Here is a 15318-nt window from a genome sequence, read left to right as displayed (position 1 = left end):
TTCTCTTTTATCGTTTTAAATAATAAAATACCATGGCCAATCTCAAGTACTTGTTTATAACATAACCTTCCTTATATGACAACACTGACCATTTTAATCACTAATCCCGAGTTTGAGGAAATGAGATCTACCCCTTGGGGAAAAAAAGCATTCTATTAATTTGGAAGAAAACAACCTGTAAAATAGAATAGGGTAGCTCTTTCCTGTTACTCAAAATTAGTTAAACCATAAAGCGTAACATGACACAAGGAAGCACTTCAAAGTTAGTACAGTGAAAGGAAATGGTTTATGGTATTAACAAAGCATTCAAAATCCTAGGTCCTCAAAAGCAAAAACGAAATGGTTCTTTCCTCAGAATTTATGTTTGAGAAACATAAGCAAAAAGTCAGCAGTGAAATGGGACTCTGTTAAGATAGGGCTGAATTCTCTACGAATTGACAGCATTATCAGTCTCTATTCCATGTTTTGCTATCAGCCAGAGAAGAACAAGGAAAATGTTCATCATCAAATTTTTTCAAGCAAATCATTACCCAAGATAGCTAACATCTTGTCTTACTCACTTGTTGGAGGAAAGTTGGGAGCTGTTGTCTCATTTGTTCTTGAAGCTGAGGATTTCCAGCAAATAGGGGATTATTCAGCATCATCTATGGGGCAAGTGTTCAAACAATTTTTACTGGAAATATCTGAAACAAGTAATGTACCTTGTTTTATTCTACCTTCCCCCAAGTGCCTAAACTGGCACTTAAAAGGGAGGAAGGTAGAACATAAATAAAAAAGGAAAAGGGAAGATACTGTCCACAAGAGGGATCTCCAGAACAACAAAAACAAAAGCGATGCATCTTCTCTCTCAATGAGAATGGTGGTTATGGTAATGACATGCAATATCCTAAAAAATAAAAGCAATCATTTTCTTAGGCTTTTCCTTGAACAAAGGTCAATACTTGCCATTGAAAGAAAAATGAGAGTAACTGGCATTCATGAAGATATATTTTCTACTACACTGACAGAATAAACATAAACATCAATACATGAAACTATGTAACATGGCTTGCTTAGAAACCTCAACACACAAGTGGCAAGCACGAGAAAATCCAGATCTGAAAAGGACCACTACATCTACCTGCCTACTACAAAACTGCTAATATTAGGTCCAAAAAAATAACACCACAAAACAGCAACCAACTTGCCAGAGAAATGGAGCTGCTAGGTGAAAATCAGCCAGGCCTAGCACCAACAGTCCTCTGGGGAAAGTATTAAAATAATTTAAGACCTAAAAGATGTAAATCCATTTGAGAACACCAAGATTAGCATCTGGATTTCACCTCACTACCACCAGAGATGAGAAAAGTGGCATCTCCTAACCTTCAAATAAATGTTTAGAATTTAAAAATCAGAATCAGTATTAGTATGATGTCATATACCTGAAAATAAGATTAAAATACACAATCAGCATAACCAGAAACTAATAAATTCTCATAGCGTCAAAAGACACACTTTATATCATTTTCCCCAGAGTAAAAAGTCAACTAGCAAGGATTTACTGATAGCCTATTTACCTATCCAAAGTCTGGGGAGGAAATGATCCTCACCCTCAAGTAGTTAACCGTATTTAAGACCAATGTAAATGCTGGTAGAGAAAATTTGCCCCAATTCTTGCAAAGTGGATCTTTTAGTTAATTTTAATATAATAACCAAAGGAGAAGTCAGATGACCTTGCAGGAACATACATATTTATTTCAAAATGACCAATAAGTTCACAGAAAGTAATACCTGCTTAAGGTCAAGAAACCCGCTTCTGTAGTGGTTCCAGTTAAATACTTCTTTATTACAAACATATTAACAAGGTTATCACACATATCTTTTGGGAGTTACTTTATTTAATCTTAAAAAAGCATGTCATCTTAAATGTATTCATTCGCAGATGATCATCTCATTCATTAGGGTATTTCTTATAACTTACCTGAGTGCTTATACCACAAGTTTACACTCCAGACTCTTTGTAAATATTTAAAACTCAAAATAGAAAAACCACACATTTTAATCTGTTGATAATAAGAACGTTGTAATAGTTTTCTAAATTATGTGTAATAAGACATGCCAATCTAGTATTAGCAGCATTTTGCTTTAGAGTAAAAAAAACAGTATGTGAGTGCTCAAGTCACTTTACTACTATAATATTATTAAAAATTGCTAGGCATGTGCTTGTTAAAGTCAAATTTTAAAAGTACGATGCACATTCAGTATTAGCCAAATACACACTTAAAATGGCTATTACAGTAAACTAAGCCATTAACAACTCAGTCTGATAAGTTTCATATGAATAAATCAATTTTCCATAAAATGTACCTCCAATAAACAAAATCAAAGACACAAAAATTCTTCTTAAAATGTATTATTTCCAATTCCACAAATTTGGTGAGGGCTGAGAATTATACATCGAAGATACTTGAATCAATATACTTCTAGAATTTAGAAAATAAAAACCATTCATTTGACTTAAAACTTTTAAAATTTAAGGAATGGGATTAACTATAAAGTGTTTCAAATTCCTGACACACTACAGCAGTTGTTTCTAATAAACAGCAAATATAAACTACAGATGATCAAGGTTTATTTCATTCTCCGTGGTTTCTTAAGCCCTATGGTATGGAACCTAGACAGTACCTAGGGAACTTGAGGGGGAAGGGGTTTTCAGATGCAATTATATCAAAATCTCTAAGGATGGGGCCAAAGCATCAGAACTGTCTGTAAAGCTTCCCAAGTGTTCCTGAAAGTTCAGCAAACTTTGAGATCCCCTAATTTTCTTAGTTTTAGTCTCTTTAGAAACAAATTAGAAAAAGGAATACATTAATAAGGGATAAGCATACTATCTTCAGCAGGGGAATCAATAGTTGAAAGAATGAGAACATTGTTTTGACAAATTCCCATCTTTAATAAAGACTTCCTGCTATTTTACAACTGCCATTTTGAGCATGACTATTATAATCTTAGTGATCTACTAAATAAAACTATTTCAAATGTATTAACACTGCTATTACTTGCTTTCAAGATTAACATTTCATTAAATAGTGTATCTTCAAAAGAGAGGGCATTACAGCACTTTGTACTTGTCTCCTAACTCAACATATGTAGAAACAAAGTAAACCTATACCTCTTTCTAGTCAATGAATGACAGAGATAAAGTTGTTTTAATTATATATGAAGTATTTAATTACTACAAAGAAACACATGGTCTAAAAAAATTGGAGACACAGTTTACTTACTTTTCTAGTACATTAAGATATCATACACAACACAAATGTGCCAAAATCACAATTACTAGATTAGGTTCACATTGCACAGTCCTTTTCAATGCAAATACAAACTCACCTGTGCAGCAAGGTCAGGATTCTGGCTTAGTGACTGCATCATGCTTCTCATGTAGGGGGCAGACAACATGTTTTGCATAAGTTGTGGGTTTTCAGTTATTTGTTGCAACAAGCTCTGCATTCCTGGAGTGTTGAACATACTAGCTGAAAGTTTGTTTTAAAAAAAACAAAAGTTAAAGCTTTAAAATACAATATGCACTGTGTTTAATTTTACCAAGTACAAATGATTATATATATTATGTATCAACTAACTATGAAAGAACTTTAAAACTAAAAGATCTTTAAAAGGACATGCCCAACATATACCAGTAAAAGAAGACACGAGTTTAAACATTCTGGTTGCATTTACGGTAAAATCTTGTCTCATGAAGGACTAGCTTCTAAAGTCAATTTAAGGCAAAAATCAGATATGGTCAAAATTACTGCTGAAAAATTCCATAAAGTAAAAAAGACTGAGCCAACTTTTTCTCTAGGACTGCAAAAGATTAATTAGAATCATATTCTGCACTCAATATTGCTCAGCCTTATAAAAGAAGGAAGCCTTCACGCCCAAGGGAACAAAATATGTAATGCCTCCAGCCATTTTCACTGAGTACTGGCACTCACTAAGTAAAATGGTAGGCACATTTAACATTTGAAACCATAGAGCACAGCAACTCGAAGCAGTATGAGGAGCCTGATTACCTGAGTTCAAATCTAACCTAACCATGTGATCTTGGGCAAGTTATTTAGCGTCTTCATATTTCAGGTTCCCCATCTGTAAAATGGAGAAAGCAGTATCTACTTCATAGGGTGGCCATAAGAAATTGATGTATAAAGTACTTGTTATGATTATTGTTTTTCCTTTTTTGTCAAGGGCTACAGCTGAATTTACATGAATTCCATATGTGATGACAACTGTATATTTAGGCAAATTTTCTTTGAAAACTAAGTTAATTTGCTTGACTTACACCTAGATTTTCAACTGCCAAGTAGATACACTCAAACTCAAATATATTCTCAAACTTACTATGCCAAGGCAACTCATTAGGTTTTTCATCTCCCTTCTGCTCTTCCATCCAGTGTAGTTGTATCAGGCTTAAGACATCTGACTCTTGGCCGGGAGAAGTGGCTCATATCTGTAATCCCAGCACTTTGGGAGGGTGAGGGGGTGGATCAACTGAGGTCAGGAGTTCAAGACCAGCCTGACCAACATGGCGAAACTTCATCTCTACTAAAACTACAAAAAATTAGCAAAGTGTGGTGGCAGGCACCTATAATCCCAGCTACTCGGGAGGCTGAGGTAGGAAAATCGCTTGAACACAGGAGGCGGAGGTTGTAGTGAGCTGAGATCGCACCATCGCGCTCCACCCTGGGTAACAAGAGCAAACTCCGTCACAAAAAAAAAAAAAAGATTCTTCTCACTTTTCTACTTTATTATACTACTACTATTTTTAATAGTCCTTGTTTTTCCTATTTTCTCATGTTGTAAAAGTTTAATTTAGTGTTTTTCACATCCTAGAGCCCAACCTTGGAGACACCACGGGTTTGGTTCCAGACCAGTGTATAATAAAGCAAGTCAAACACATTTTTTGGTTTCCCACAGCATACGAAAGTTGTTTACATGATACTATCTATGGTCTATTAAGTATGCCACAGCCTTCCAAAAAACTCTGCACATAAACTTAAAAATACTTTATTGCCCAAAGTTGCTAACAGTGAGTCAGCTGGTGGTTGCTAAAGGTTGGGGTGGCTATGGCAATTTCTTAAAATAAGACAACAATGAACTTTGCCACATCAGGAAAACTTTGTTGCACTCAATGCTGTTTGATTGCATTTACCATGGCAGAACTTCCAAAATTGAAGTCAACCATCTCAAACCCTGCCACTGCTTTATCAACTAAGATTACATAACATTCTAAATTATTTGCTGTTATTTCAACAATGTTCACAGCATCTTCACTTAGAGTAGACTCTATCTCAAGAAACCGCTCTTTGCTCATCTATAAGAAGCAACTCCTCATCTGTTCAAGTTTTTTCCTGACATCGTAGCAATGCAGTGTTCAGGCTCCACCCCTTTTTTTCTTTTTAAAATGAGATGGAGTCTCACTTTTGTCACCCAGGCTGGAGTGAAGACAGTGGCATGAACAGAGCTTACTGCTGCCTCCAATTCCTAGGCTCAAGGGATCCTCCTGTCTGAGCCACCCAAAAGTACTGGGATTACAGGTATGAGCCAACATGCCTAGCAGGCTCCATTTTACATTCTAGTTCTCTTGCCATTTCCACCACTTCTACAGTTTCTTCCTCCACGGAAGTCTTGAACCACTCAAAGGCATCCATGAGGGATAGAATAAACTTCCAAACTCCTGTTCATGTTGACATTCTGACATCCTCTCCATGAATTAGGAATGTTCTTAATGGCATTGAGAATGGTGAATCTTTTCTAGAAGGTTTTCAATATACTTTGCCCAAATCCATTAGAGGACTCACTATCTAAGGCAGCTATAAGCCTTATGAAATGTATTTCTTAAAGAAGACTTAAAAGTTGAAATTGCTCTTTGATCCATGGGCTGCATGCAGAATGAAGGTTGTGTTAGCAGGCATAAACATTAATCTCCTTGTACTTCTCCATCAAAGCTCTTGGGTGACTACATGCATTGTCAATGATCAGTAATATTTTGAAAAAAATCTTTTCCTAAGCAGCGTGTCTCACCAGTGGACTTAAAACATTCAGTAAACTATGCTGTAAACAGATGTGCTATCATCCTGGTTTATTTTTCCCTGCTATGTTTAGAGCACAGGCAGAACAAATCTAGCATAAGTTTTAAGGCCCTAGGATTATTGTAATAATAATGAGGACTGGCTTCAACTTAGTCACCAGATGCATTAGCCCCTAAAGACTCAGCCTTTCCTTTGAAGCACTGAAGCTAACAACAAACTTCTCTCTAGAAATAAAATTTTTGGTGATATCTTCCTCTAATAGAAGGCTGTTTTTCACCTACATTAAAAATTGGTTGTTTAGTGTAGCCACCTTCTTCGATGATCTTCCTTGATGATCTAGATAACTTGCTGCCTCACCTTGGAATAAACATGGCTTCTTTCCCTAAACCTAAGCTGGTCAACCTCAGCTAGTTTTCAACTTTACTGCTGCAGATTCCTTACCTCAGAGCTGTCACAGAATTAAACAGAGTTTAATTGCTCTGGATCAGGCTTTGGCTTATGGGAACAGTGCGGCTGGTTTGATCGTCTATCCAGATCACTACAACTTTCCCCGTATCAACAATAAGGTTGTTTCACTTCCTCATCATTCATGCCTTCACTAGAGTAGCATTTATAATTTTCTTCAAGAACTTTTCCTTTGCATTCACAAATTGGCTGTTTGGTGCAAGAGGCCTAGCTTTTTGGCCTATCATAGTTTCTGATATGCCTCCCTAACTAAACTTAATCATTTCTAGCTTTTGATTTAAAGTGAGAGCTTCTTTTACTTGAATACTTAAAAGCCACTGTAGAGTTATTAACTGACCCAATTTCAATGTTGTATCTCGGAAAACAGGGAGACCCCAGGAAAGGAAGAGAGACAAGTGGAATAGCTAGTCAGTAGTTGAACAGTCAGAACACACACATTTAATGATTAAGTTCAACAGGTACAAGGTGGTTCCTATACACAATTACTAAAGTAACAGCAAAGATCACTGATCACAGAATCACCATAACAGAATAATAATGAAAAAGACTGAACTACCGTGAGAATTATCAAAATGTGACAGAGACATGAAGTGGGCACATGCTGTTGGAAAAATGGTACCAACAGACTTGCTCAATGCAGGGTCATCACAAACCTTCAAACTGTAAAAATCACACTACCTGTAAAGCACAACAAAATGAGGTATGTCTGTATTCTAAGACAGGTTGGCAAACTACAGCCTGCAGGACCAACCTGGCCCACATGTTTCTGCTCAGCCAATTAGTTTAAAATCGCTTTTAAGTTTCAAGGCCAGGCATGGTGTTTCAAACCTGTAATCCCAGCATTTTGGGAGGCTGAGGCAGGTGGATCATTTGAGGTCAGGAGTTCATGACCAGCCTGGCCAACATGGTGAAACCCCACTCTACTAAAAATACAAACATTAGCTGGGCTTGGTGGTGCACCCCTGTAATCCCAGTTACTGGGGAGGCTGAGAAGGAAGAATCATTTGAACCCAGGAGACGGAGGTTACATTGAGTCAAGATCATACCACTGCACTCCAGCCTGGGCAACAGACTCTGTCTCAAACAAAGCAAAACAATTTTTGGCTGGGTGCAGTGGCTCACACTTGCAATCCCAGCACTTTGGGAGGCCGAGGCAGGCAGATCACCCAAGGCTGGAGTTCAAGACCAGCCTGGACAACGAAATAGTGAAACACTGTCTCTACTAAGAAAAAAATACCGAAAAAATTATCCAGGTCTGGTGGTGGGTGCCTGTAATCCCAGCTACTTTGGAGGCTGAGGCACAAAAATTGCTGGAACCTGGAAGGCAGAGGCTGCAGTGAGCCAAGATCGCATAACTGCACTCCAGCCTGGGTGACAGATTGAGACCAGGTCTTTAAAAAAAAACATGCTTTTATATTTTTATTTTTAAATGGTTAAGGGGAAAAAAACAACGATAAATATTTTGTGAAATGTGAAAACTATCTCAAATTCAGATTTCAGTGTCCATTAATACCATTTTATTGGAGCAGTCATTCTCACTTAATATCTATGGGTGTTTTGTGCTTTTACAAAAGCAGTGAGTACTTGCAACAGAGACTATCTACAGTATAGCCACTCATGCATCCTGTCATTTGTTTTGAGATAGGGTCTCACTCCATCTCCCAGGCTGGAGTGCAGTGGTGCCATCACAGCTCACTAAATCCTCAACCTCCCTAAGTGCAGGTAATCCTCTCATCTCAGCTTCCCAAGCAGCTGTACTACAGCTGCATACCATGCCTGGCTACTTTTTGTCTTATTTGTAGAGATGAGGTTTTACCATGTTGCTGAGGCTGGTCCCAAACTCCTGGACTCAAGCAATCACCCACCTTAGCCTCCCAAAGTGCTGGGATAACAAGTGTTAGCCACCATGCCACACCTGGCCTCCTTCATACTGTTGTTCAGTATACTACTACAAAACACAGTGAATCAGTTATACTCATGCAACACAAAATCACTGCAGCATTAAAAATAATAATAACCAGTTAATACTAATCATGCCAAAACAAGCAAAAAGGAAGAAGGGGAGTCACAAATGTCAGGTTTTTAAGGCACAGTGGAATATATTTTATTAAATGAGATGGCAAAACTTGTGTTTCCTATGCAATGACACTAAAAGAATACAACATATAAGCATTGCCAGACCAACCACTCATCACAATACTCCTCACTCACAGAAAAACAATGGTCAGAAAAAATACCCAATTTAAAATTAAGTATCTCATCATAGCCACTTTTTCACAAAAAATAAAAATGAAAATAAGACTGCAGCCAAAGTTAAGTTTCCAAGTGGCTTGTTAGCCTGAGAAAGCCAAGTACTAGTGGTGACTAATTTAATAGTTAATTATATCTTGATTGCAGTAACCAAATGTGTCCGGAGAAAATAAACTTGCTGAGGTCTACTAAGCTCTCAGGAAGAACAGTTTTCCTCAGAGTTAAGGATATCAATATTCAATTTAAAAACAACACAAATGATTTTGAGTGCTGTTTTATACTTCTTGATAAGCCAACAGATGTTACTGATACTACTTAGTTGTGTGAAGAGTCAATGGTAAGTCTGAAGTGACTGAAAAATTAGCCTCTATAAATAATAGTCTGAATGGAACAACCAGGGCAAGACTATTTTCAAAGAAGTTGAGAAGAATCTGGTACAACTTGAAGTAGAATCTGCTAAGATATGTTACATCTCATGGCAGCAAAAATGTGTAGAATTAAAAGGATTTAGTTGGATAAATTTTCAAAGCATATAAAAAAAGAAAGGTATTTAAAGACTATAGTTATTCACTGTCTTATTCATCAGTAGGTACTCTGGAAAGTATTTTTATCTATCATGTTACTGAACCAGGAGTATTAATGAGAAGCATCGTTCACTCCTGTGAACTTAACCATAGTCAACTTCATGAATTTTCATTAACAATAGCTCAATATTCTGACTTATCTAACCACATAGAAGATTGATGGTGGCTTAGCAGTGGTAGTTTCACTGCATTATTTTATTAGCTCATGCCAAAGATTTAAATGTTGATGTGTGATCACCAAATTTTTATGTGCGATCATACTATAATAAAGTCACTTTGACAACTGAAATTGTTTGACTCACAAGCAATGTCAAGCTGCTTTACATACTTCCTGTACTGTCAAAAAAAAGAATCATAAGAAACAAGACCTCCATTCCCACAAATCTGCAGATTTAATTTTGAGCTCATACTACTAGCAACATTTTTTCAGACCTCACTGCAAGTGCAAAGGCAATTCACATTTCAAAATCACTTAACTGTGCAACTGAGGAGCTACTAAACCTTCACTCTGATTAATCTGAAAGTAATGGCATGCTAAAAACTATAAATGCCTTCCAAACCGATGAAAATGTTATTAAAATCAAATCAAATGCTTTTGGAATGAGTACAAATTTTGAATAAAGTCAATCAAGTCTCATTACCTAACAGTATTAACAGATGAACTTTGCAAATTTTTGTAAACAGAACACTGAACCCCAATTAAGCAAAATGTTATCTCCTCAACAAAGTCCCATTCCTCTTATCAGTAGATATGAGGAAAATATTGCAACTATTACCAAATTTTTTATTTTGTCAATTAAAAAATGTGTGAAAATTTGTCTCTTGATATAATTTTCTCTATTTTGCCTCTTGGCCAGCAACATCTAAAGTATTATCTGACCCTTCACATGAAAAATATGTCAACTCCTGCTCTAACACTTCATTACATTCTAGAGTAAGTGCTTATAGGACCAAAGAAGAGTCAAGAATTTCATCTTTACATGTATATGTGTGCATATATGTATCAAATGTCACAGCTGAGTAACAATCAATACTGCACAAATATGCTGGCAATATGATAGGCCAGCAGAGTAAGTACATTCTTGCTATTTCTTGTTTCCCCTTGATGGAAATATTAACATGAAATGTTAAAGTATCAAACCATTAAATTAAACGTCTGAGTAAAAGGTTGCAAAACTGATTTTTGGATTTTTAGATATAAGTTATTACTGTAGGCAACCATTGCAAGGGGAAAGAAAACAATAGCTTAACCAGTTAAGAAATAAGATTAAATCTTTGCCTGCTCTATATCCTTTAAAGTAAGAATGATGCAAACCTCTCAAAAGATTGTTAGTAAGTATCAAGTAAGGATTAAACAGAACACAGAATATTTGTATTGATTTGAAAATGTTATTCCTTCAGTTTTTACAAAACCTATATTATATGCATAAATCTCAAAATATCCATTGTATTCTAAAAAGAATATGTAACTGTGATCATTAATTACTCTTCTCATTCTGATTCTTCTTTTAGCAATGAATTTTAAAAAATTCTTCGTCCCAGAACCTCATCTTTCCACTTCCTCTGCCAAAGTACAGGAATCTTTTAAAACATATCTAGTCTGTCTCATCTTAGGGAAGTAAGTGCTCCCATGCCTCCATTTTTTCCTACTTATATGACAAGTATTAGGACTAAAACTGTCACTGTGGCTAATGATCTTGGACCTAATTCATGGACAAAACACTGACATGTGGTATCTGAATAGCTGAAAGGAAGACATTTACTGAGTCCAGTCTACAGAAGAGTGGACAAAAGTAAATTTCTAACCTGTTCACACGTGAGAACCTGCTTTACACAAACACAGAGCTTAACCCCACTATGAAAGATTCTGCTCCACAAAGTCTGAGGGTAAGATCTGGGACTTGATTTTTAATATACCTGGCAGGTGCTATGATGCAGCCAGTTTAGCCTTGACCTCAAGACTGGTGTTTGACAATCTACTGATCTAAAATAAAAAACCAGGCTAAAGCCAGCAAACGTGTTCTAACTACACAGGTAACTAAGTGTTCTCTCTACATTTAAAGCTTCCTTTATGTGGAAGCTTTGGTCACATTTTGGTCACAAACCAAAATGTGACCAGGTGCAGTGGCTCATGTCTGTAATCCCAGCACTTTGGGAGGCTGAGGCAGGTGGATCACCTGAGGTCAAGAGTTCAAGACCAGCCTGACCAACAGGGAGAAACCCCGACTCTGCTTAAAATACAAAATTAGACAGGCATGTGGCACATGCCTTTAATCCCAGCTACTCAGAAGGCTGAGGCAGGAGAATTGCTTGAACCTGGGAGGCGGAGGTTGCAGTGAGCCCAGATCATACCACTGCACTCCAGTCTGGGCAACAAGAGCGGAATTCTGTCCCAAAACAACAACAAAATGCAACAGGAAAAGACAGTATAAAAGGTACTCACCATACTCACCATACATACACAAAAAAGCACAAAGAATAAAAGTATAATCAATGTTTTAATTATGTAAGTGAGGAAAACAAAGAAAAAAGTCTGAGTTGTTATAAGCATACCTCCTACTCCAGGTACCAAATTTGGCATAGTAGTACTCTGCCCAGCAGTGCCACTGGCAGCACTACCAGTAGTGCCACCCACAGTGCTGACAGTGCCACTGGAAGCTGATGAACTCTGGGAAGTCTGTGGAGCCCATGGATTGGGTAGTGGATCTCTGTTTTCTGTACGGGAAGGTTGACTACCTTCACCTGAAGATGTATTGCTCACCAAGGAAGCAAATGGATTACCACCAAACTGTAATAGAAGACACACAAATCACAAAGAATGAGCTTTTGTTTTAAGTCATATACGAAACTTTTTAAAAACTGAAAACCACATTCCTCATATAAAAGCTACCCTCAATCACACACATATTTGTGTTAAAACAGAAACTACCCCTCGGCCTGAACCTTAGAGCCAGTGGATTACCTGCTCTTGCGCAGCACTCAGCATTGGTTCCTGAATATCTGTGTACATGCGCCTTAAAGCATTATATCCCCCTGGAATACTTTCTAAGTTGCTCAAGGCTCGGTCCTGGTTTCTCATCATTTCCTGCATCATTGCTGGATTCCTTGCAAGTTCCAATGTCTAAGAAAAAGATTTCCGAAAAAAAGAAAAAAAAAGCCACTGAAATACACATGAATTACTTTTACCTATTAACTGCCATTAAACAAAGTTTATGGGAGGCCACTGCTTTGGACCAGCCTCCTGCACTATGCCCCAGCAGACCAGACCAAACTTAAATGGAGCCATGTGTGCTAAGTGCCATTTAATCGAAGTGAACTATGAAAAGGGCCAGTTTCCCCTTCAAAACCATAGTAAGCTGCAGTCAACATAAGTCACCATAATAAGAAAGTTCCCTCAATTTTAACCCTATAAGGAAAGTAACTGTGAAATGACCAATCAGCTTTTTGTTCCAGTGTTTGCTTTCTTCAGCCATTTTCTGCCTATAAAGCCAACCTCTTCGGCTCAGCTAATGGAAACATCTATTTTATCAAATGAGGTGTTGTCTGATTCTAGAATCACAAAAACCAATTAAAGCTTTAAAGCTGTTGTAATTTTGTATTAAATATATAAGTCAGGAGATTATTTTAAATAATTCCTGGTATATTTCACCTCAAAAAAGCAACTGAGCATTCAAATAACATAAAGAAGCACTTTGTTACGAGTAAATTTCCCATCTCCAGCATTGGACTTTTTGATTCTTAAGCCTTTAAAATAAACTATTTATAAAGAACTTTCAAATGCAACAGAAAATTCAGAGTTCAAAATAGCCAAATTAGTGCTAAGTTTTCCTAAACAAAGATCAGTATTTCTCTCTTTAGCTTAACCATACATATAGGACAATCTCTTCCCGTAGAAAATTAAATAACAAATATATTAGCTAAACAAACTGAAAGAACTTTCCACATACTTGTCTCATTATATCTGGATTATTCAGCATATGACTAATCTCTGGATTTCTCTGTATCAACTGCTGCATTTGTGGATTGGCCATAATTAATTGTCTCATCAGGTCTGGATTTGAGAGCATGCTCTGAACAAAGGGATTTTCCATGATCTGGACCATCATTTCAGGGTTAGACAAAAGTTGTCGCTGCATCTGGCTCTGTAGTTCAGAGAAGTTGGTAGTATTTAAACCCAAGCTACTCAGACCTGCAAGTCCTCCAAGGCCACCTAAGAGGATAAAGGGCAAAACCATACAAATCAAAGTCAGAAAATTTATCATTAACATGAACATGCTAAAATATGAAGTTGCAAAATGTATTAGTTGACTCAATAGTCTATTACAAGAAATCATTTAAAAACAAATAGAATATTATTACTAACATTTAATTCCTATAACTGAAATTGGTCAAAAATTTACACTTTGGTTATTAAAGTAATAAAATTGGCAAAATTTATTTTCATGCATATAGTATAATATACAAACATATTTGGCCTTTCTCCTTGATTACTCAGTTACTAAAACCTTTGGAATTTTCTGAGTGACAAGAGTATCTTTTATTATTCACTACAAGGCTTTTAACCATTATGCTAATAAAGTGACTTTGGCCCCTGGATAGCCTCAGAAATGGCTGGTCACCAGAAAGACAAAGTGATTAAAGGGCTGAAACTTTCAGCCCCCCCCCCACCAAGAAAGTAGGGGAAGGGAGCAAGAGGTAGAGCTCTATGCAAACTCTTGAATAGTAAGATTAAGAAAATTCAGAATGAAAAGCACAGCTGAATATTAGGAGGGTTGTGCCTTGAAGGGACCTAGAACCTTTAAGCCCAACTTCCATCCTCCACATTAATAATTCTCTTCCAAGCATGTGTCTGTTTCTGAGTTGTAGCCTTTATAATAAACAGGTAAACATGTTTTCTTGAGTTCTAGGTGCCATTCTAGCAAATTACTGAATCTGAGGAGGGAGTCATGGAAACCCCCAATTTAGAGCTGGTCAATCGGAAGTACAGGTGGCCTAGAACTTGTGACTAGTATCTGAAGTAGGGGCAGTCTTGCAGGATTGAGTCTGCTAACTGTGAGACTGGATACTAACTATAGGTAGGTAGTATCAGAAATGAAACTGAATATTGGACATGGAACTGGTATTGGACAATTGGCTGATGTCAGAGAAAACACTCCAGAATATGCCAGTTAAAGGAAGAATAATAAATACACACACCAGACTATACTTCTAATAATCTCTTCACAAGTAAGTTTTATTAACAGGAAGTTGAATTCACCTACAAACTCTGAGTACAAGAGGGCTGATACTGCCAATCAACGAGAGAAAAAGCCAGGGAATACCTGGAAATAGATTTCTCCTTAGAAGAATTAAATCAAGGAGAAATCTAATGGAGCAACAGAGTGATTAAGTGCTTATCACGAAGTGTTTACTTTGTAAAATTACATAACCAACCAAATGCATTTATTCCTCACTTACTGAGTACTTTTATATATGACAGAGACTGTGCTACATACATATAGAGAATAAGGCAACAAGAAAGACATCCTCAGAACTCAATCTAGTGGGAAAGACAGACAAGAAAATAAATGCCTAAGAATATTCAGTAAAGAATATTCACAGGATACTATGGTAATATAACCTACTTGGAATGGCTTTCAGAAAAAGGGATGACAATGAGTTTGGAGTACGAATATGTTGGCAAGGAAAAGTGGAGAAGGTTAGGAGGGGAGGGGTACTAAATACTAGGCACAATGAACACCATATATAAAAAGCACAAGATAAATGTATTAATGCATCCTTGAAACCACAAAAACTTCAGTATGACTAACTAGAATGGCAGACGGCAGTGCTCACCAAACATTTCATTATGCAGCCTTATAATATTTCTTTTGTGTTTGGACAGGCCTATGTAAAATGCTAAAGGACTACAAGAAATTATATGTGCCACTCTGGCCAAAGTATAGCAGGTC

At 36.8% G+C, this 15318-nt stretch overlaps 1 protein-coding gene across 4 annotated transcripts in view; it reads right to left on the bottom strand.

Moving 5' to 3' along the window:
* UBQLN1 (ubiquilin 1) overlaps nt 1–15318 on the bottom strand; it is a 47262-nt gene that overhangs the window by 5723 nt on the left and 26221 nt on the right. For 2 of the 4 annotated variants that reach the window (XM_078367717.1, XM_002742796.6), the window contains 5 exons: nt 13315–13577; nt 12330–12488; nt 11921–12155; nt 3370–3512; nt 561–644 (listed from right to left, as the gene is read on the bottom strand). In XM_078367717.1, coding sequence (XP_078223843.1) covers nt 561–644; nt 3370–3512; nt 11921–12155; nt 12330–12488; nt 13315–13577 — 884 coding nt within the window. The remainder of the gene's footprint in view (nt 1–560; nt 645–3369; nt 3513–11920; nt 12156–12329; nt 12489–13314; nt 13578–15318) is intronic. The other 2 variants (XM_078367720.1, XM_008994579.5) reach the window with 1 other exon arrangement.

Source organism: Callithrix jacchus, chromosome 1, assembly GCF_049354715.1.
Source record: "Callithrix jacchus isolate 240 chromosome 1, calJac240_pri, whole genome shotgun sequence".
In the NCBI taxonomy this organism is placed as follows: domain Eukaryota; kingdom Metazoa; phylum Chordata; class Mammalia; order Primates; family Cebidae; genus Callithrix; species Callithrix jacchus.
Note: the sequence above shows the minus strand (reverse complement) of the source record. Positions and strands in the feature narration are given on the sequence as shown.